Genomic DNA, 24,288 nt, shown 5'->3' with positions numbered 1-24,288 from the left:
GGAAAGAGTACAGTTTTTTGGACTATTCTTGCAACTTTTCTGTAAATTGAAAATTATTTCAAAATAAAAACTTTCTAAAGAGATGGAGAGGTGTCAAAAAGGAAAGACGCCAAATTGAAGGGGTCCCCACTGGCCAATATCTAAAGAACGTCATTATTCACATAGTTTCAAAGTATCTCCCCACAAATTACTTATTAATTACAAAAGAAAATGATAACTTTACAATGGATTAAAAATCTGGCAGTTACCATCTTAACTACATGACCAAAGTTAATATTACCCATAGCAGGACAAATGGACATCATCTAACTCCTGATACGATGCACTCGGAATTTCACAGCTTCACTCCGTGCTACTCCTTCCAAAAATGCAAAACTGAATCTAATCATGAGGAAACAACAGACAAACCCAAACTGAAGGACATTCTAAAATACAGCTGGCCTGAATTCTTTTAAAAAATGTCAGTGTGATGAAAAATGAAGACTGAGTAACTGTTCCACATTAAAGCTAAGAGGCATGACAACTAGTTAGAATGCACATCCTGGATGAGAACCCAGGTCAAGTTAAAAAAAAAAAAAAAGGGAGGGAGCTATAAAGGACCTTACCGAGACAGATGGTAAAATCAGACTATTTTGATTGTATATTCAATTACAGTATTGTATCAAGGTTAAATCACTTAAATTAGATAATTTAACTGTGGCTCTTAGGAGAACAATAACGCAGAAATATTTAGGGATAAAGGGCCAATATCAAATGGCCCACCAATAATGACAGTCTGTATATACAGAGAGAACAAAAAAGCAAACATAGCACAATGTTAATAACTGGTGCATCTAGGAAAAAGGTTATAAAGGAGAATATTAACTAGTCTCATAATTCTGTAAGTTTGAAATGTTTTTAAACCAAAAAACTAATAATAACCATACACTGTTCCCACTATCAGAAATATCAAAAATGTTATTTTGTATTTGGAGGGGGGAATCTGTATAAATATAAATACACACATTCTCTCTCACACTTTATTACTTTCAGATGCCTGGGGGGTGGCGGTGGGGATGGGAATAGAGAGGGTGGAATATATAAAGAGAGAAAACAGTCCATACATACAATAAAACAAAGGCACAGAAGCATTAAAAAATGTAAACCAAGATGATAGAGCCAAATATACTAATATACACTAATCTTCTATATTAAGTTCTCAAAAATGGGTCAAAAGTCAAAATTGAACTGTGAAGGTCACCATCACCATGAAAATGTACCAGAAATCTGCCAAATTTGAGGACCATCTGTCCATCCTCAAAAAGACGTAGTATGTGCCTTATGACAAGTTCAGTACTCATTTTCTACTTTCCACCTCTCTTTTTACAGGCACTTTTTGAAGGCAATACAAGGGAAGTTCAACCCAAAAGATTATTTTTCTCTTTGACAAATGATATACCAGTTAAATCAGAGAATATTCAAGAAAAGGACAGTTTAATGGTACCAGTGAACCAAATCATTCAATGCAGAATTTAAAATATGCCTTGAATCAGAGAAGAAATTATACTCACTTCTTTTGGAGTGTGATTATCAGCAATTCTCTGACCTTCAAAGAGAAACCTGAGTGAATTCATGGGAACTCCCTAAAAAGGTAGAAAACATACAAATATACAAATCTTAGAAGAGATAACAGGTACTTTGATGCACAAAAAGCAAATATGAAAGTTTCAACAGAATATGTAGAACATAATAAAACTAGAGAGCTAATTCTATCATAATTATCATTTACTGAGTACCAACTATTTGCTAGGCACTCCCTGTACCAAGTATTTTATAAACATAATCATAAATTTTCATCACAACAGCCCTGGAAGGTAGGTATTATCACGTTATCTTCATTTCACAGCTAGGGAATCTAAGGTATGGAGAAGGCACACAAGCTAGCCAAGAACTGAAGGCTAAATCTGCTCCGAAGCCTGTGCATTCTTAACCACTATTCTATATAGTTTCCTCTCAAATCTGTAGGCTAACATAAAGTCAAGTATTGGATGAGCAGCCTCACTAGCTTCCAACTGTACAAGCAAAATTGGTTTTTAAACAGATTAAATCATAGAAATTCGGTAAAGCACAGTAGCAAGCCAGATAAACTACAGTAAACCTGTGATGCCATTTACAGCACTATAAATATCACAAAAGGTATTAAAATATATTTTTCTAATCACTTATTCCACAAAAAGAGCTAAAAGAGAATTGATGGCTCATTTAAAGAGAAATAACTTCACTAATAAGTACAAATCAAGAATCATTTAGTCCAAAAGTATTAGAAAGTTCTGCTCAATAACTAATGTGTTAAGATTTTCACTGTTTCAATACAATACTATCCCAAAAACATCCAAAAAATTCAAACTATCTTCCAATATGTACTATACTTAAATATATGAGACCTTGCAAACTTACCCTGTATTTGGTTTTAAACTATTTTTTGTGTTTTTTTTGGCCACGCTTCCGGGATCTTAGTTCCCCAACCAGGGATTGAACCTGGGAGCAGTGAAAGAGCCAAGTCGTAACCACTGGACCGCCAGGAAATACCCTGGTTTTAAATTATTTCCAGGGTTGGGACTTCCCTGGTGGCGCAGTGGTTAAGAATCCACCTGCCAATGCAGGGGGCACGGGTTCAACCCCTGGTCCGGGAAGACCCCACATGATGTGGAACAACTAAGCCCGTGTGCCACAACTATTGAGCCTGCACTCTGGAGCCCACGAGCCACAACTACTGAAGCCTGCAAGCCTAGAGCCCGTGCTCCACAAGAAGAGAAGCCACCGCAAAGAGAAGCCTGCACACCGCAACGAAGAGTAGCCCCTGCTCGCCACAACTAGAGAAAGCCCACATGCAGCACCGAAGACCCAAAGCAGCCATAAATAAATAAATAAGTAAATAAAAATTATTTCCAGGGTTATGTTAAAAATAAACATGACTGGGCTTCCCTGGTGGCGCAGTGGTTGAGAGTCTGCCTGCCGATGCAGGGGACATGGGTTCATGCCCCGGTCTGGGAAGATCCCACATGCCACGGAGCGGCTAGGTCCGTGAGCCATGGCCGCTGGGCCTGCACGTCCGGAGCCTGTGCTCCGCAACAGGAGAGGCCACAACAGTGAGAGGCCCGCTTACCACAAAAAAAATAATAAAATAGAATAAACATGACTGACAAGAGTGGAATATTCTTTGATTTTAACTATAGGATCTTTCAAAAAAGAAATATCTTATGTTGAAGTCAAAAAAGTTTCTATAGAAACCAGTCTATAAAATCAAAATGGAAAGATGATTCAATCTCTCTCTATTGGGTAAGTATTCCATACTTCAGATATACTGAGTGTCCCATTCCTCGTATATCAGCAAATATAAGGAAAAAATTATCAAGCCTCTGTGAACTGAGTATAGAAACTTCTAAAGACTGTAGACTCTGAAGCATAAAAAAGAAAGCTAGAAATTATACTAACTTGATGTTATATTATCTCCCCAAACCTAGCACCTTCAATTCTGGATCAGTTTAGTTTTCACTTTTGCACTGTTTTTTCTCAATAATCAACTCTCTCATTTACAAATGAGGTAAAAAGACCATATAATTTTCTTCAGAGTTGTTGTCAACAGTAATTGACAATGTATCCAAGTACCTACTAGCATACTGCACTTAATACGTTCGTTTCCAATTTTAGCTCCCATCATTATAACAAATGTGAGCTAGTTGAGCCCCAATTAATAGACTTTACTGAGCATAACAATTAATATCAAAAACAGAAACAGGGAATTCCCTGGCAGTCCAGTGGTTAGGACTCTGCACTTTCACTGCCAAGGGCGCAGGTTCCATCCCTGGTCGGAGAACTAGGATTTCACAGTCCACGCAGAGTGGCCAAAAAAAAACAAAACAGAAACAAATATTTATTGTTTTACTTATCCTAACACCTAGATGATCTCTTTCTTCTCGCAAAGTCCTAACCATTAGACCACCAGAGAAGTCCCAAAAGATTACTTTTCTTTTGACCAGAAAGAAAAATTAATGATATATAAAGCACTGAATTTAATATTATGACATACAAACCTGTCTTTGACAGTATGATTCTTTGAGTTTCTTGAGATGTGTTGTCATTTTCACTTTGAAGTGAATCTCACTGCTATCCTACGGAGATATGAGGGAAAAAAGTCACTCTCTGTGTAAGCTGTTTGCTTTGCTTGAAACAAATTATTTAATTACACATATACTACAAATAGAAATGTATACCTTATCGCCTATATTTTCCCACCAAAATATTCTTTTTAGCATTCCTAACAGGTTTATTAAAATACTCTAATCATCCTCAAAGTTGCTATATACCCATTCCAAAATAAATTTAATAAAACGAACATAATCTGTTTGAGGTGTTACAATTAGCAGCATAAGTAAAAGTATGTATGTGAAAGAATGCATTCCTTCAGAACTGCATGCCTATTCTGTTTTCAAAATGAAAATGTGAACTGTCACAAACTCCCAAAGGCAACTCAAAACAAAAAGTACCCCCACAATTGAAGTGTCATTGAAGACGGTAAAACGTACAAAAGGGATGTAGACCACAAAATAACAGACACTTACTCCTGCCATAAAAAGTCACCACACAGAGTCTGGCTTCTCTTGCATGAGTAAAATGAGTCAGTCAAATTGATATACGGGATCACAGATCATTTTTTTCTACCCAGACTGTCAAGTAAACTACCAGGCAACCATCAGAAAAAAATACTGGCACTTGCATACTGTAAAAATTTCAAAGCCAATCCTAATGATTACATATCACATTTACAAATACATGTTAGTGGAAGTTGCATGTTTTGTTTGTAACTATAATTTTTTAAATTAATTAATTATTTGTTTGTTTATTTTTGACAGTGCTGGGTCTTTGCTGCTATGCGCGGGCTTCCTCTAGTTGCGGCGAGCGGGGGCTACTCTTCGTTGCCGTGCGCGGGCCTCCCATCGCGGTGGCTTCTCTTTGCTGTGGACCATGGGCTCTAGGCGCATGGGCTTCAGTAGTTGTGACACGTGGGCTCAGTAGTTGTGGCTTGTGGGCTCTAGAGCACAGGCTCAGTAGTTGTGGCACACGGGCTTAGTTGCTCTGCGGCATGTGGGATCTTCCCGGACCAGGGCTTGAACCCGTGTCCCCTGGATTGGCAGGTGAATTATTATCCACTGCACCACCAGGGAAGCCCTGTAACTATAATTATTTTTTTAAAAAACAGGGAATTCCCTAGCAGTCTAGTGGTTAGGACTCAGTGCTTTCACTGCAGGGGCTGGGTTCAACCCCTGGTCAGGGAACTAAGATCCCGTATGCTGTGAGGTGTGGCCAATTTTATTTTTTAATTTATAATAAGTAAATAAATACAAATTCTTGTCCTATATATAATTTCACAAACACAAAATTTCTACAGCAATACCTCACACCATAAGCTAAAATCAGTTCCAGGTGAATTAAAGAGCTAACATTAAAAAAAATTTTTAATATTTTCTGTTTTTCTTAGGGAGAGACTTTTTCCCTAATCTTGACACTGGGAAATCCTTATTTTAAAGCAAGATTTTAACTCAGAAACTACTAAAAAAAAAAAAAAAAAAAAAAAAAAAAAATAAAAAAGAGATTGATAAATGTGACTTAATAAAAACATAAACCATCTATACAGTAAGCACCACAAAAGTTAAGAGACCCTGAAGAAAATATTCACAACATATATAACAGACAAGAAAAAAAAAAAAAAAAAAAAAAAAAAAAAAAAAAAAAAAAAAGGAGATTGATAAATGTGACTTAATAAAAACATAAACCATCTATACAGTAAGCACCACAAAAGTTAAGAGACCCTGAAGAAAATATTCACAACATATATAACAGACAAGAAAAATCAAGAAAATATAAAGCACTCCTACAAATCAGTAATTGTTAAAAAGGTAATCCATGGCATAGGACAAACATACACAGGCGTACACATTTTATTGCATTCTGCTTTATTGCATTTTGCAGATACTATGTTTTTTTACAAACTGAAGCTCTGTGACAAACCTGAGTTGAGCAGGTCTACTGGCACCATTTTTCCAATAGCATTTGCTCATTTCGGGTCTCTGTGTCACATTTTGGTAATTCTCTAAATATTTCAAACCCTACCCCTGCAAAAAAAAGGCTCACTGAAGGCTCAGATGATGGTTAGCACTTTTCAGCAATAAAGCATTTTTTAACTAAGGTATGTACATTGGTTTTTTTAGACAAAGTGCTATTGCACACTTAAACTACATTATAGTGTAAACATAACTTTCATATGCACTGGGAAACAAAAAATCCATGTGATCCGCTTTATTGCAGTGGTTTGGAATCAAACCCGCATGTCTCTGAGGTATGCCTGTAAATCAGTGGAATAAAATTGACAGCCCAGAAGTAAACCCATATATATCTATGGTCAATTGATTTTGACAAAGATGTCAAGCAATTCAGTGCAAAAAGGACAGACTTTTCAATCAATGGTCTGGGACAAATAGATAGCCACATGCAAAAGAAAGAAGTTAGACTCTTCTTCAAACTCATATAAAAATCATTCAGAAAGTACTCAAAATGATCAAAAACTTAACATAAGAGCTAAAACCATAAAAACCTTAGAAGACTCTACAGGTATAAATTTTTGCGACCCTGGATTGGGTAATAGTTTCTTAGATATGACACTAAAATCATAGTAACAAAAGAAAAAATAAATTCAATTCATCGAAATTAAAAACTTTCTGCAAAGGACACAACCCAGGAAGTGAAAAGACAAGCCAAAGATGGGAGAAAACATTTGCAAACCATCTATCTGATAAGGATCTAATATCTTAAATATATTTGACGAGTTATTACAACTCAAAAATAAAGACAAGTAATCCAATCTAAAAATGGACAAAAGATCGGAATAGACATTTCTCCAAAGAAGATGTACAAATGGGCAATAAGAACAGGAAAATATACTCATCATTAACCATCAGGGAAATGCAAACCAAAAACACAAGACACCACTTCACACTCGCTAGGATGACTATAAAAAAAAGACAACAGCAAATATTAACTAGAATGTAAAATAACAAACCTTCATACATTGTTGGTAGGAATGTAAAATGGTGCGGCTACCACTAAAAACAGTTTGGAAGCTCCTCAAGAAGTTTTAAAACGTTACTACTATATATTAGACCCAACAATTCCACTCCTAGATATATAGAGAACTGAAAACATATCCACACAAAACTTACAATGAATGTTAATAGCAATATTATTCATAATAGCCAAAATATGAAAACAACCCAAATGTCCATTAACTGATGAATGGATAACAAACTCGGTATATCATACAATGAAATGTTATTCAGCCATAAAAAGGAGTGGAATATTGAAACACGCTACAATTTGAATGAACCTTGAAAATATTATGCTAAATAAAAGAAGCCAGACACAAAAAGGTCACAAATCATGTAATTCCACTTACATGAAATGTCCAAAACAGGCAAATCCATAAACGCAGAAAGTAAAGTAGACTAGTGGTTACTAGAGGTTGGGGGGAAAGGAAGATGGGGAATTATGCTAATGAATACACCGTGTCTTTTTTGGGGTGATGAAAATGTTCTGGAATCAAATAATGGTAATGGTTGTACAGCCTTGTGAATATACTAAAGCACCTAAATTATACATTTTAAATGATGAATTTATGGTATCTGAATTATATCTTAATAAAAATTTTCAAAATAAGATGATCACAGAAAATAGGAAAAGGATATGAACACACGATTAATATAAATGTAATAGGCAAAAAATTATACCTTTGATAATCAGAGAAATGCAAAATAAAATGTCTAGCTATTACACTGGCCCAAAATTGAAAGACTGCTAATATCCCATATTTCAGAGAATGTGGGGAAATGGTACTCTCATGCTTCCATGGTGTCTACTAGTTCTTTCTTTTGTCCCTTAAAAAAAAAAAATATGAAGATGCATTCCTCCAATAATTTTCAGCTAAACTTTAATTATCTGTTAACATCTCAAAAAGAGTCAGTAAGATACAGGCCAGAGTCTGTAGAAATAAGGTGCCAAGAAAGAGAAAGGGGTCAAGAAAAGGCCTGAAAGGCCCTTTGGTTTAAGGGTCCTAGCATTATCACTCAAGAGTAGTCGCTATATTTGCCACCGAAGCATGCTAACCAAGAAAAAAGTTTTATTAGAAGAAATTAAGGTGATCTAAATTTGCCTAGCACAGCAATTAAGAAAACAGTATCACCCTCTTCTGCCTCCAACAGATGCATATGTAGTAAATGAATCGCCATTTTTAAATAACTTGCCTTAAATCATTTTCTCTGTGTGTCAGAAATCATTCACACATTCTGGGGTCAAAGAAGAAAAATAATGAAACTCACCTGTCCGATGACTTTGAGTTTAATATATTCTCCTTCCTTCTTATCCCCCAAGTCCTCAGTTGAAGGTTTTGCCTCCTGAAAGAAAAGTACATATAAAGATAAAAGTTCCTATATGCTATTTTAATTATTCACCCATTACTTTGACTTACGGTACGAAACTTGCCCCTGAAAATACAGCAAGCATTTCTTTGCTCTGCCAGCCAATTAAGCAAAAAAGGTCCTAAGTCAATTACTCTCTCAAACACCTGTTCTAAAGATCACTAAAAATCAAGAAAGAAGTCTCTTTTACTATAAAAATCCGATAGTAATGGTTCTAAAACTTCACTGAGCATCAGAATCACCTAAAGTACTTGTTAAAAGACTACTGGGCCTCACACCCAGTTTTTTATTCAGTAGGTCTGGGGTAGGGCTGTAATATACATTTCTAACTAATTACCAGGTGGTGCTATTGCTGCGACACAAAGGAACAACCTGGAAACCATTATCTTCAGTCAACTCCTATTAGTCACAGGAAGCTCTTCTCCATGAATCCTTAACCAAACATGTTGAATCCAAGATTATTTTCTCACAACCTACTGGGAGAAGTTAACTACTCCAATTACAAAACTGTACTAAGAAACATAAATTAATCATATTAACATAAGCAAAGTCTATTTAGAAAGGAAAATCAAATAGCGAAGTATTGGCCTAATGTACTCTTGAGTCAAAACAAATCAGTTTTATATCAGCTATTATTTTAGACTATTGGAAGCAGTATATCCGATTTTAAAAGATTAGGCTTGGCTGAAAAAAAAAATTAGGAGACTTAAACTGGAATAAGAAAAAGTAAAAGGAAAGAGGAGACAAAATTGGAAGACAGAAGAGTATAACCCTCTTATAAATAATACCATAATAAATAAGATAATTTCAAATGAAGGCATATTGAAAAGAAAATGAAGTTAGAATAAACTAGTTGAAACAACTTTGCCATGAAGTATCTAAGAAAAGTAAGCCATTTTTAGTAAAGGCGTAGCTTGGTAAATTTCAGTCAATGGTGTGATAAAATTAGCTTTCCCGGGACTTCCCTGGTGGTGCAGTGGTTAAGAATCCGCTTGCCAATACAAGGGACACGGGTTTGATCCTTGGTCCAGGAATATCCCACATGCCACGAAGCAACTAAGCCCCTGCGCCACAACTACTGAGCCTGCACTCTAGAACCCGTAAGCCACAAGTACTGAAGCCCACAAACCACAACTACTGAAGCCCATGCGCCTAGAGACCATGCTCCACAACAAGAGAAGCCACTGCAATGAGAAGCCCACGCACCACAACGAAGAGTAGTTCCCGCTCGCCGCAACTAGAGAAAGCCCATGCACAGCAATGAAGACCCAACGCAGCCAAAAATTAATTAATTAATTTAAAAAACAACAACAACAAAAAGTAGCTTCCCCACGCACTTTACCTTAGTTTGGCCACCATATTAGTCACTTATTTAAATATATGCTTTTTTTATGATTCACAGCAATTTCAAGCTGTTAATCCATGCTTGATAAGAATATAACCAACTATACTGTATTTCAGAAGTAAAGTAACAAGGCCATTACCTGTTTATCTCATGCCAGTAAGTGAAAACTAACAAACTCTTTAACATTCAAAATTTATTGAATATATTAAACTAGAAGTAGTAGCTTTTAAATTTAAGATACAGGCTAGAGTCCAGGGAAATGCTTAGATAACAGAACTGACTTCATTAGTGTGAAACCTTGCCTGTTTACCATTCTGCAGTACTTTCAACATTTGCTGACTACCGCATATTATGGCAGCAGGCCAAATTAACCTTCTTTAGTGAGACAGTATTTCACCTGAAAACTAGAAGACTGTCTTCAAACATAGTCTCACAACCACATTTCTATGAATTTATATTCAGAGTAATCAGTTCCTTCTTCCTTTACATATATAGAGAGGACAAGGACAGCTTATTCCACGCAGTGAAGGGCAACAAAGAGCAAAGAAGCCCTGAGTCCTCTTTAACTAAGAGAAGGGGTGTTAAGAAGCTTTATAGGAGTTAACCACACGGAGAAAAACATCCCCCTGCAACCGGAGCAGCAATACATCAGCATAATGGGAGTGATTCTGCTCCAGTGATTCTGCTCCAGGGTAGCTACAGAGGCTACTCAGAACAAACGAGTTCTTCCCCCTTCTCCAATCCATTGTCCACACTGCTTCAGAACTCTTTCTAAAGTACAGCTTCTCTGATTGTATAACTACCCCTAACAAAAAGGTGCTTTAAGGCCTAGAACCAAACTCCGCAGCACCTCATTCAGTTCCTCCATTACCAAGCTCAATTCTCATTTTTCTCTCTCCACTTCCTTTACAAACCAAGGATTTGGTTAAATTGGACTATTTGCTATTCCCTGAACATGTCTATAAACAGTCTTCCACCTTCAGCCCTTTGCTGTTCCTGTTTCCTTTACCTGTAATACATATCCTCTCTCAACCTCTCTTGAAATCATCTCACAAAAATCCATCCCGCACATCACCTGAAGTCCAATATTTTAAAAAACTCTTCCAGGAACCACGGCACCCCTCAACCTTCCAACTGGGATTAATATTTTCCTTTAATGCTCCCATTGGCAATTTATTCATATCCTTTATGGCATTTATTCTCAATTTAAAAACACTCCCCCTTTACTGTCTTCTCGAGGAGTCAGCCTCATCTTTTTCTTTGAACTTCTTATGAGAGTACTCAGCATTTGCTGTTTCCACTTTTACTCTCAACCCACTGTACTCTGGTTTATATCCCACCATTCCACTTGACACTTCTCTCACCAAGGTTACCAGTTCAACTCCTTATTGCTAAACCCAGTGGAAAATTTCAAGTCTCATCTTTAACCAACAGATACTTATGAATTCTTCCTTGAAAACTCTCTACCTTTGGCCTCCAACATTCCATTGTCTCCTCACCTTGACCACTTCCTTAAATGCTGGTGCTCCTCTAGGTTCCATGTCTTTAATCCTCTTTTTCTTCTTCTTCCTGGGTGACCCATAACTCCAACTACCTCTCAGATACTAATGACTCACAACCATCCTCACCAACCTGACAACTTTTCTGAGTTTCATTCATTTTTTCAAGTGCTTGAACATCTATCTTCACTTTGGATGTCCCCATAGGTACCTCAATTTAAGTGTCCAAAACTGAATGAATTATCTCTAACTCCTCTGTTAGCTTTAACTCCTCTTTCTGAAAACCAAAATCAAAAAAAACTACAATTCCTCCTGGATTCCCAATTACAATAAATGGTTACCATACACTCAGCTGCCCACAACAGAAATTTAGTAGTCATCTTTGGCTACTCTTCCTCTCTTAAATCTCACTCTTAATCATTCATCATTTTGACAATTATATCTCTTAGTGACTCTCATTCTCTCCATTCCACTGCCTTAGTTCAGGCACTCATTGTTGCTCATTAGCATTACTGCAATAGCATAACAAATGCCCCAAGTCTAGCTCCCCTCAATTAATTCTTCCCAACTACAACCAGAGCCATTTCTCTAAAATGCAATCTGATCTGCCGAGAATCTTCAGGATTAAGTTCAAACTCCTTAGCCAACATACACTGGTCTTCTGTGGGCTGGTCCCCGCGTAGCAATCCAGCCTTGTTCTCCTACTTCTCCTACTAATAATATCTTTTGCTCCAGCCACACTGATCTACAATTCCTTAAACATGGCACCCTCTACCTTATCTCCACTATCTCTGTACATGTTAATCATCTCTGCTTGGTATGCCCTTTCATACCCTATTTGCCTTTCAAGACCACTCAAGCATCGCTTCCTACAAAATGATTTCCCTCATCACCCTCTTAAATGTTCCCATACTGCTTACTTTAATCTTATTATAACATGTCTGCATATCTGTGTCTCCCACCAGATTGAGTTCCTTATTGGCATGCCTTACTCTTCTCTGTATTTCTGGTCAAGCACAGTGTTTAGTATATATTTTGAAGATACTCAATACACTTGTTAAATTAACATTTTCTGGGACAGTTTTGTATGTCTTGACTTCCCTACAAGTTTACAAGGAGAGGGTCCAAGTTTTTCATCTTTATAATCTCTGTAGTGTCAGTCAAATACCAGGCAATTATTTAATGCTGGCTGAATTAAGCTGACAGCACTATTTTCTATATCATACCACAAAATCTTACTAACACTTCATACTTCTACTGTACACAATAGTCAATACAAACAAAATCCTTTCAGCGTTTTATATTCACAGTTGGGAAGAGATAATTCACTTCAATTTCATAAGAACATGTGAATACTAGGATTTGAAATTTCCAAAAATAAACTGCCACTTTCCCTAGTCACTCCATTTTGGTGATCTCTTCCCAACTCTGAAGCACTAGAGCAATGTCATCTACACCCACTTGTTTAATAGCCTCATGCCTGCCTAATGCAGTCATCCAACTTTTCATGTGCTATCTTTTTTTTCTTTTCTTTTGACAAACTAGTCTGGAAAATGAGAAGATCTTGGACAAAAAAGGCCAAAGTTTGTCTCCAGTGATCTTAGTGTCTTTTGTATGCCTTCTTTCCTTCTCTCCCCTGTAAAAAAGCAGCCAATACAGAACAGTATGGCACACTAGTCACAAAACAGTGAAAGCATTCAGCACTGGGTGTGGGACAGTAGGTCATCAGAGAAAAGAGAATCCCAGGGAGGGCTGGTTGATTTGGCTGGCAAGGTTACACAGCCCCCAGAGCAGAAGAAACTGGTAATGTAAAGAAAAGTAAACTTATGTACAAGATCAAAGACAGGAACTGGAAACCTCTAAATTCTCTGGTCTGTGTCATCTAGAGATTAAATCATGGTAACTGGAACAGTAAAAGGGATTTATCAGACACCAGGCACTACCAACTCTTCTTTCCAAAATATAAATTAAACAGCTTAGAAATAGAAGATAGCTGGATCTGAAAAGAACTGGACAGGAAAGGACAGAGAACACAACAATCCTCATTTACAAATGTACAGAATCCAACAGAAGGTTTTTATTGTGCCATTTCAAAGTCAAAAGAACAAGAACTTTGCTAAAAATCACTATGGCAATCAGTATGTTGACAATTCAATCACAGGAAAACAGCACCACACTTAACTACCCCCAATCTGTCACTGACCCTTCCAGTTGTACAAGGATTGTTCATTCTTCTGAAAGAGGGGGGATTCTGGGGAAAACTAAAAATAAAGAATACATTTACTCTTATTTGATGACATTAACAAACCTGTTCAATTTTAAAGGTGGGACAACAGTATCCTGGTTTTGTTAAAAGAAAAAGTCCTTCTCTTTTAGAGATACATATTGAAATATTTGCAGATGAAAAGACACAATGTCTGGGTTGGTTTCAAAATAATGCTATGAAGTGGAGTGGCGTCATGCAAATAAAATACGATAGGCCAAGAGATGGGTATATGCGTTCAATTAAATTTTTCCATAATAAAACATTTCATTAAAAATACATTCAAAGTTTCCAAAAATTCTGTTAACCATAGTTCTTACTGTACATCGGTTTATTTCATTTTATTTCCTAATGAAGAAAGCTCAACAAGGATTAAATTGGATGATTCTAGGGCTTCCCTGGTGGCGCAGTGGTTGAGAGTCCGCCTGCCGATGCAGGGGAGGCGGGTTCGTGCCCTGATCCGGGAAGATCCCACATGCCGCGGAGCGGCTGCACCCATGAGCCATGGCCGCTGGGCCTGCACATCCGGGGCCTGTGCTCCACAACGGGAGAGGCCACAGCAGTGAGATGCCCGCATACCGGAAAAAAAACAAAATTGGATGATTCTAATAACTGTATCCATTATTTAAAGATACAAACCCTTGGGCTTCCCTGGTGGCGCAGTGGTTGGGGGTCCGCCTGCTGATGCGGGGGGCGCGGGTTCGTGCCCCGGTCCGGGAGAATCCCACGTGCCGCGGTGCGGCTGGGCCCGTGAGCCATGGTCGCTGGGCCTGCGCGTCCAGGGCCTGTGCATCCAGGGCCTGTGCTCCACAGCGGGAGAGGCCGCAGCGGTGAGAGGCCCGCAAAAAAAAAAAAAAAAAAAAAGATACAAACCCTCAAGTTACAATAAAGTCATCTCCCTCATACTTCAATGGATTTACCACAATTCTAAAAATACACATACACACACATATTTTTTCAGTGCATGCTGCCTATGTTCAAATTTAATGAGACAGTACTAGACATTTGAAATAAAACTGACCAGACTTAACTCCATAACTTGAAGGTTTAAGTCAAGCTGTCAAGACACTGGGACTTCCGTAAATTTACATTCAACCCTAGAATTGCAGTTAAACACTAAACAAAGACAACTTCTCAGGAACTAAAGATTATAATTGAAAATCCCACTGGTTGGACTACCCTGGTGGTGCAGTGGTTAAGAATCTGCCTGCCAATGCAGGGGACTCGGGTTCAATCCCTGGTCTAGGAAGATCCCACATGCCGTGAAGCAACTAAGCCGTGCACCACAACTACCGAGCCTACGCTCTAGAGCCTGTGAGCCACAACTCCTGAGCCCACGTGCCACAACTCCTGAAGCCCGCGTGCCTAGAGCCCATGCTCTGCAACAAGAGAAGGCACCGCAATGAGAAGCCTGCACACAACGAAGAGTAGCCCCCGCTCGCCGCAACTAGAGAAAGCCCATGCACAGCAACGAAGACCCAACACAGCCAAAAATAAATGTTTTAAAGTTAAAAAATATATATGTTTATATTAAAGAAAAAAGAAAAGGAAATCCTGCTGGTTATATAAACCCTACTCTCTGCAGCTAGACTATGGACCTATGCAAAGCCTAGAACAAACTGGCTTCACTGTATCCAAAAGTACTAGCAGGCAGATTTAGAGGTATGGCAGACATTGTTAATTACTTATCCAGGATCCATTTTCCCCTTCTTCCTTACAAAGGGAAGCCTAAATTTGCCAGCCAAAAAAAAGAAAGAAAAAAAAAATTCTAATCTTCTCTTATGGCCACATGATGCAGTGCTGGCCATGCAGATAGAAGGTGACATACTTTTTGCTGGTACATACTTTTTGGCATACTTTTATCCTTTGCTCCATCCCTTTCTCCTGCCTGGAACAAGACACAAAGTAACCTTGCTGGCAAGGAGACAAGCATCAGAATGAAGACACCTGCTAAGGACAGAGGGGAAAGAAGTATGAAGGCATGGTGGAGCTACCTTACCATCCCTGAACTACTTATGTCTGAATTTCTTGCTTCATTAGAAAAATAAACTGCAAACTTGTTTAACCTACTATATATCAGATTTTCTGTTATTTAGTCCAAAAGCAATCCAAATTGACATAGGAGGTGCTCTAAATAGGTAGCATTTGGCTTATATTAAAAAACAGCTCCTAGAAAACCAGCTCAGTGTGCATCAAAAACAGCATAGATAAATTGTGGTATAGTCATACAATGGAATGCAATGTAGCAATGGGATTTAACAACATACAACTATACACAATAATATAGACAAATCTCCAAACAATGCTGAGCAAAAGAAGCCATACACTGAAATATATACATACTGTATGATTCCACTTATAAAAAGTCATAATGTATAAAAGCAGGCAAAACTATGTTGATAGTCAGGACAGTCATTCTTTTTTTTAAAATAAATTTACTTATTTTTTTATTATTTTATTTTTTTTTGGCTGCGTTGGGTCTTCATTGCTGCGTGCAAGCTTTCTCTAGTTGCAGTGAGCAGAGGCTACTCTTCGTTGCGGTGCACGGGCTTCTCACTGCAGTGGCTTCTCTTGCTGCGGAACATGGGCTCTAGGTGCACAGGCTTCAGTAGTTGTGGCATGTGGGCTCAGTAGCTGTGGCACACGTGCTCAGTAGTTGTGGCTCACGGGCTCTAGAGCACAGGCTCAGTAGTTGTGGCGCATGGGCTTAGTTGCTCTGCAGCATGTGGGATCTTCCCGGACCAGGGCTCAAACCCATGTCCCCTGCACTGGCAGGTGGATTCTTAACCACTGCGCCACCAGGGAAGCCCTGGACAGTCGTTCTTAATCTGGGTGCTGGCTGCATGGATGTAACCAGTTTTTGAAAATTCAGCAAACTGTACATTTATGTACACTTTTTCATATATATATTTATCTTCAGTAAAACCTTTAAAAATATCTGACCCTGGCTATTGAGAACAGCACGTCCAGCAAACAGAACTCCACCCTTCCTTCCTTCAGGTCTTTTCCTTCAGATTCTCAATAGCTCAGTAAAAGCGATCAAATGCAAAAAGAATGGTCAAAATATAAAAGCATAACAAATACAACATATCTTTAAATAAACTTAAGTCGTGTTGCAGGAATTCCAAATTTTAAACCATAAGACTAAGGTACTCAATAATAGGATCTGTGTGGCCTTACCCACATGACTTTTTAAAAGTAGAATATCAGAGAATAATCTACAAAAACAAAACCACACACACACAATTTTAATACATTCCAAAATGGAATACCAAACATGACTTAGAGAAAATGGGAGTTCCCTGGTGGTCCAGTGGTTAGGACTCGGTGCTTTCACTGCCTGGGCCCAGGTTCAACCCCTGGTCAGGGAACTGAACTAAGATCCCACTAGCAGCGCAGGATTATTATTATCCATAACAATGGATAATATCCCAATGTCCTGGAAGAAGCAAATGATTCAATTTTGGAGATAAAGTTACTAGGTCTATTGCTAATAGAATTAAAGATCCAGAAGGTATGCAAACACATCATAAAAGGAAAACTACTGCATGACAACCAACCCTTCCTCAATAACAAAACACCATGGGAATTGAAAGAGGAGGAGAAAGATACCTGCTGTTTCACGTTTTTGAGGCAACCTTTCAATTCTAGGGCCTAGAATGCTGCCTGGAACATCAATAAATACTTGTTAAATGAATGAATCTGACCACTCATTCCTTTAAAAAGTTTTACTAAGTATTCAGTCACTCTGCTAGGCACTTCAGAAAAAAAGGGTGAATAAACCCTGATTCCTGACCCTGGAAAGCAAACAGTAAAATGGAGAAACGCACTTAAATAAATGATTACAACACTAAATATATAATGGGGGGCTAATGAGTGTCAATAGATATTTGACAACTGCTTTACAGTTTTGAAATCTGAACTACTCCACTAACCCTCATGAGTACTCTTTTTTTTTAAATTTATTTATTTATTTATTTTTGGCCGCATTGGGTCTTCGTTGCTGAGCGCAGGCTTTCTCTAGTTGCAGCAAGCGCGGGCTTCTCATTGCAGTGGCTTCTTTTGTTGCGGAGCACGGGCTCTAGGCGCCCGTGCTCTGCAACAAGTAGTTGTAGCACACAGGCTCAGTTGTTGTGGTGTGCAGGCTCTAGAGCACAGGCTCGTTAGTTGTGGCGCACAGGCTTAGTTACTCCACAGCATGTGGGATCTTCCCGGACCAGGGCTCAAACCTGTGTCCCCTGCATTGGCAGGTGGATTCTTAACCACTGCACCACCAGAGAAGTTCCCCTCATGAGTACTCTAACATAATAATCGACTTAGTTTTTAAAATACTATTAAATAATGTTCAGGTAACATTTTATTTGAAATGTTTCACTATAATCAATATGTTTGCAACATTTACTAGCAGCACTTCATATATCTGTCAGAGAGAAGACAGAATATATCATTCCTCTCCTGGGGCATGGAATGTTTAATGTATGTATCACCAGCTAAATGCTCAAGTCATAGCTACAGTATGCAGCTATGTATGTTAATACTTATTCTTAACATACTTATAAGTATGTTAATACTTATTCTATGACATAAATAGTATACATAATTATGAATTTTAATATACACCTAGTTTACCATATTCTCCTGGTATCTCAAGCTAAAAGAAAGATCAGCAAACATCAACAACAGAAAGATATAAAGAATGCTGCAGGGAATAACGCTATCCTAACAAAAGAAATACAATTAATGTGGTAGATTAAAGATAACTGCAAATTCTTTGTTACTCTTCCTATTAAGAAATGGAGTTTAGATGCCTTTCCCTTGGTGACTATAGTTAATAATACTGTATTGTATATTTGAAAGTTGCTGACAGTAGATCTTAAAAGTTCTTATCACAAGAAAAATTTGTAAATGGGAGATTGGGATTGACATATATACACTAATATGTATAAAATGGATAACTAATAAGAACCTGCTGTATAAAAAATTAAATAAAATTCAAAAACAAACAAAAAAAGAACATTTGTAACCACTGTGGCGATGGATGTTAACTAGACCTATTGTGGTGATCATTTCACAATATATACAAATACTGAATCATTACGTTGCACACCTGAAAACTAATATGTTATATGTCACATATATCTCAATAAAAATAAATGCCTTTCCCCTGAATCTGGGCTGGACTTAGTGATTTGCCTAACCAACAGAATGAAGAAGTGACTTCCAAAGTTAGGTTCTAGGAGGCTTGGGGTTTCCACCCAAGGTTCTCTAGAACACTCTCTTGTGAGCCCTGAGCTGCCATAAGTCTGAATATCCTGGGGTCCCCATGCTCAAGAGAATACACGACGAGAGCACTCACAGAGGCCTTGAGACTATATGAAGAACCCATCCGTTACAGCCCACAGTCATGTGAGTAATCCCAGCAGAGGCCCCACATATCAAGGAGCAGTGATGAGCCCAACCCACAGAGCCCTGCCCAAATTGCAGATTTATGGGCAAAACAAGACTTTTGCTTTAAGCCATTACGTTTTGAAGTAGTCTGTCAGGTACCAACAGATAACCAGAATTACATAATGCTTCAAAATCCCTGACTCAAGATAAAAGGAGATCATTCAATCAATATCTCTATCTCTCTCCCTCTCTGCCCGCCCTCTCTCTGAGGTGGGGACGGACAGAGTAAAACTGCTACAACAGATTCAGTCAGCATTTGAAGCATATCAGTCATCCAATTATTACAAATTAACAGACCTGAATTGAAGAGCTGAAGTCCATGCTGCCTTTCATGATTCTGATATGAAAAAGAAACACTATAAATGTGAATGTAAGGAAGAAAGAAGGAAAAATATTTGTACAAATTACCCTTACCAGTTTGATATTAAACTTCTTGTTCTATGTAAGTGCTCAGTTTTGCTGCAACGTGAAATTAGGCTAAAAGTGAGCACCCAATCAGGTCTCTATTATTGGTTAAAGGCTAGTCCTTCACCTTTTTTGAGGGATCACATACCCCTTATGAAAGCTATGGATCCTTTCTCCCTAAAAAAATACACATGCACAAATATAACTTCATACAATTTCCATACAATTTCAGTGGATTTTTAGCCCTTAGGATTCATGATCCTCAGGTTTAGAACCTGTATTAGAGGATTATTCAATAATGGTACACTGGATAATGATGGCATTGTTAGAATTATGAGAAATTATTTCATTCAAATTCCAAAAATAATCATTTTTCATTAGTCAATGGAGAACCCAGCAATTCAAGTCTTGTGTGACTTTAATGTCCCCCTTTTTTTTTTTTTTTTTTTTTTTGCGGTACGTGGGCCTCTCACTGTTGTGACCTCTCCCATTGCGGAGCACAGGCTCCAGACGTGCAGGCTCAGCAGCCATGGCTCACGGGCCCAGCCACTCTGCGGCATGTGGGCTCTTCCCGGACCGGGGCACAGCACGAACCCGTGTCCCCTGCATTGGCAGGCGGACTCTCAACCGCTGCGCCACCAGGAAGCCCTGTCCACCTATTTTAACTTGAAATTATTACTCAATTCCAATATCTTAGCACAGACAATAACCTTCTGAGAGATGCCTCAGAAAATACATCGTTCTAAAACAACCTGGTTTATATTGTCTTTTGGGGACAGTGGTTCAGTCTCATGCTGCTGATATGGCACAGTAGTAACTTGGGATTCTTACTCTCACTCATAAGCCTCATCAGGGTAAGAGTTCAGCTTCATATCTCTTTAAATCCTTAGCATCCCAACACTGAAATGGTACTGGGTCCCAATTATTATTAACAACGATGTTGGTCAATCAGCCTAGAGCAACAGTGCTCATACTTTACGGTCACAGGACTCTTTTACACTCTTAAAAATTATTTAGAACCCCATAAAGCTTTTGTGAAGTTGGTTATATCTATTCAGGTTTGCAGTATTAGACACTGAAACTGAGAAATGTTTTATATACATATTAATTCATTTTAAGATAATAAACCCAATATATATTAGCAAATAATGTATTTTTATTAAAAATATTTTTCATGTTGCTATTTATGAAAAAAACTTTTTTTTTTTGGCTGCGTTTTGTCTTCGTTGCTGTGCATGGGCTTCCTCTAGTTGCGGCGAGCAGGGCTTACTCTTGGTTGCAGTGCACGGGCTTCTCATTGTGGTGGTTTCTCTTGTGGCGGAGCATGGGCTCCAGGCACGTGGGCTTCAGTAGTTGTGGCACACAGGCTCAGGAGTTGTGGCTCGCGGGCTCTAGAGCACAGGCTCAGTAGTTGTGGCACACAGGCTAAGTTGCTCCGCGGCATGTGGGATCTTCCCAGACCAGGGATTGAACCCATGTCCCCTGCACTGTCAGGCAGATTCTCAACCACTGCACCACCAGGGAAGTCCCGAAAAATATTTTAATAATAGCAATATGAAACACTGGTAAGGATATGATGCTACCCTCATTAAATGGTACTGTGTATATAAATTACAATTTCTTGAAAGTAGCAATGAAGCATCAATCTTAAAAAATACATATTTTCAAAACAAAACTAGTAAGAAAAGTGGCACTGTTTTGCATTTTTGCAAATCTCTTCAATGTCTGGCTTAACAGTAGCTGGATTTCCACGTCTGCTTCTACTGACACATTTTAATCTGTTGTGATATACCAGGTCATGCCAATCTCTAGAAAACTCCACTGAACACTCATGAAAGACTGACAGTGGAAAAGACAATGTCTTAGTATTATCGTGAAAATTGTTTTGGCCCCAAGGACCCCCTGAAAAGAATCTAAAGAACCTCTGGCCTAGAGGCACCTGTTAGTATCCTAGGTCCTTTGTTTCTCCCTTCAAGTCTCTTTTAAATGACTGGAATTCAAACTGGAGCAATAAATTCTACAATTTACTGTATAATCCCTTCTGTACACTGCTCTTTCATCAGACTATAGTAAATTTCAACAGGCTTCCTAGCCACTTCTGATCATCAAAATAAAAGGCTGATGAAATTAAGCATTTACACCTGTTCTTTCCTCCCTGGTAACCAAGTAAACAACTATCTAGGGAGACAGTTATAATGCCATTCCCATACCAATTTGGGAATTAATCTAGACTGTTAGTAAGAAGATCCACCCAAAACTAGTCTAGATTATGGTTTAACCTTAAAAATATAAATGTACATTTTGCGCAACAGTACAAATCCACAAAAGCCTCATTTGCTCTCACCCAGTGGTACAAAACTGAACTGAGTTAAAAGCCAAGGGAATAAGTGTGTTAACTTTAAAAGTTCAAGTACATTATGGGGTTGAATGAGAAACAGTTTTCTAGATAACTATCACTAAACAAGCAAAAGGTCCAAAAATACTTTAAAAAGTCAAAGTCGTCTGAGCAAACAAAACAAAGTCCAGACAAAAAACCTATAAAGTAAAAACTAGCCATAAACATGGTTAACTAGAAAAGGATGAGGAAGAAAAACTTACCACATAAAATCGAACACTCCTGATTGAGTGCAAATCCCAAGTAAATTCTTGATATTAACATTCAGATGGAGCACTCTGCTATAACAGGAAGCTTTCTGCAAATGTTCTGTAACTGCTCTACATACACGAAGTTTTCCTATCCTTTTCCTCAAAGGTATCAGTCATCTTCATGTTAACGCCCAGATGAAACGCTTTCTGTTGCTCTAGCAGTTTTGTTCTACTTTGTTTCTTGATTATTTTGAGTTCTCTCTTACAACTGGAGAGCTACTGAACCAATCCCGAGTAAGAAATGGGAAAGTACAAGAAAGAGGCGACAGCTCTGCACACCCACACGGAAAAGGACTCAGAGCAGAGCAGAGCAGAGGCAGCCCGGCCCCAGCTGCAATCCGAACGGAAGGCAGAGCTTTCTAGGTTCCCAGCAACACCAGACAATGTCTCCCTCGCCCCCGCCCCCACGTCCCCACTCCAAGACTATCTAAAGACTAAGAACCCAAAAGTGGAGTCCACCCGCTTTTCAGGGCCACGGAGGCTCCGGGGCAGGTAATCTCTCCCGTTACATAACTAGGGCCTAGGGCCCTGCTTCTGCAATGAGTCCTCTGAAGAGGCAGGCACACGGGTTCCCCACGGACCCTCTCGGGAAAGTGGAACCTGGGCTCTGCACCTGGTCGGCCCCGGAGAAAGAAGGGAGACGACTTGAGGCCGCGACCAGAGGCGCTGGGGCACAGAGGGTGATGAGCCAGCCAGGAGAGGGCCAGGGCGGCTCCCGAAGGCCCGCGGCAGGCCCGGGCGTCTCCGGTCCTACTCCACTCCCCTCCCTCGCCAGCCCAGTCCCCACCGGCCGCCCCCTCCCCCATTCCGCGCTCCCCTCCCCCGCGCCTCCATCCCCGGCCCCAGCCGAGCGGCTGGCGGACGTGCGGAGTAAGGCCTCGGCCACCGCCATCGGATGGCTCCCAGGCCGGTACCTGGTCAGACATGGTGACGGTGGTTTCCCCCGGGGTCTCCGCACAGCAGCGGCCTCGGGTAGGCAGAACCTCTCTCCGGGGTTTACAAATCCGTCTCCCTTCCCCACAGCACAACACCGCGACTGGAGGCACTTCCGCTACGCCTGGCGTCACTTCCGCTACGCGCTAAGAGGAAGGGGAAGGAAGAGAGGAAAGGCGAGGCGGGAAAGACGGTGGGGCGGCGCTGCCCGGAGGATGGAGAGCCGAGCGGCTTTAGTGATGGTCGCGCGAGTGACTAAACGACAGTCCCCTCAGCTGCACCTAGACTAGGCCTTGTGCCTGGGTCCCGAGCCCATCCCCCTGGGGAAAAGTTCCGGGTGCCCAGTCTCGACGTTTGAAAGCGTACTGAGCACAGACCCCTCCCTCTGATACCTTGCGCGTTTCTGAAAGCTGAGCCAAGATACATCTTTTTTTTTGCGGTACGCGGGCCTCTCAATGTTGTGGCCTCTCCCGTTGCGGAGCACAGGCTCCGGACGCGCAGGCTCAGCGGCCATGGCTCACGGGCCCAGCCGCTCCGCAGCATGTGGGATCTTCCCAGACCGGGGCACGAACCCGTGTCCCCTGCATCGGCAGGCAGACTCTCAGCCACTGCGCCACCAGGGAAGCCCCAAGATACTTCTATTGTCTCCTCCTGGCCTTGTTCATCGATCTCCCTGAATAAATTGGACTGTATACCTAGTGTATACGGTAGTGTATACTGTATACCTAGAACTCTAGTGCTTCGTACATTAGAGCTAGCATTTTTGGTTAACCAACCCTGGCCAAACACATGAACTTAATTAAAACAAAACAAAACATGGTCCCATTGGGCAGGATTTTGATGGCTACTGATGAAAAAGATGCTCCTGAAAGTTCTAAACTGGTGGTGAGAAGAAGCTGATTCCGACCCTTGACTTCATTGCTTTGAATTAAAGAATGGTCCTTCTGTGAGTTCTTTAAAATATAGTGGCGTACTGACAAAAGCATAGAGCATAAGGATATGGACAAACAGAAAAGAACTGAGATTTCAGAATAAATCAGTAAATCCTCACACATCAATTAATTTTGGACAAAAATGCCAAGACAATTCAATGGTGAAAGAAGTCTTTTAACAAAACTTACTCGGACAACTGGATATCCATATGCAAAAGAATGAATTTGGATCACTATCTCACAATATTTGAAAAATTAACTTAAAGTGGATCAAAGGCCTGAATGTAAGAGCCAAAACTATAAAACTCTT

At 39.5% G+C, this 24,288-nt stretch overlaps 1 protein-coding gene and 1 non-coding gene across 2 annotated transcripts in view; one reads left to right on the top strand and one right to left on the bottom strand.

Moving 5' to 3' along the window:
* Nucleotides 1-23,145, bottom strand: part of SUMO1 (small ubiquitin like modifier 1) — a 27,732-nt gene extending 4,587 nt beyond the window's left edge. Inside the window, exons 1-4 of the mRNA XM_007469182.1 lie at nt 23,028-23,145; nt 8,409-8,483; nt 4,074-4,151; nt 1,551-1,622 (exon numbers count right to left, since the gene is read on the bottom strand). Of these exons, the coding sequence (XP_007469244.1) occupies nt 1,551-1,622; nt 4,074-4,151; nt 8,409-8,483; nt 23,028-23,039 (237 nt within the window). The 5' untranslated portion in view covers nt 23,040-23,145. The remainder of the gene's footprint in view (nt 1-1,550; nt 1,623-4,073; nt 4,152-8,408; nt 8,484-23,027) is intronic.
* On the top strand, nt 16,914-16,985 carry TRNAE-UUC (transfer RNA glutamic acid (anticodon UUC)). The gene has a single exon. It is a non-coding gene; the product is annotated as a tRNA-Glu (tRNA).
* Nucleotides 23,146-24,288: the final 1,143 nt, after the last annotated feature.

The sequence above is a fragment of the Lipotes vexillifer genome, unplaced genomic scaffold (genome assembly GCF_000442215.2).
Source record: "Lipotes vexillifer unplaced genomic scaffold, Lipotes_vexillifer_v1.1 scaffold259, whole genome shotgun sequence".
NCBI lineage: Eukaryota > Metazoa > Chordata > Mammalia > Artiodactyla > Lipotidae > Lipotes > Lipotes vexillifer.
The sequence above is the reverse complement of the archived record's forward strand: the minus strand, read 5'-3'. Positions and strand labels throughout refer to the sequence as shown.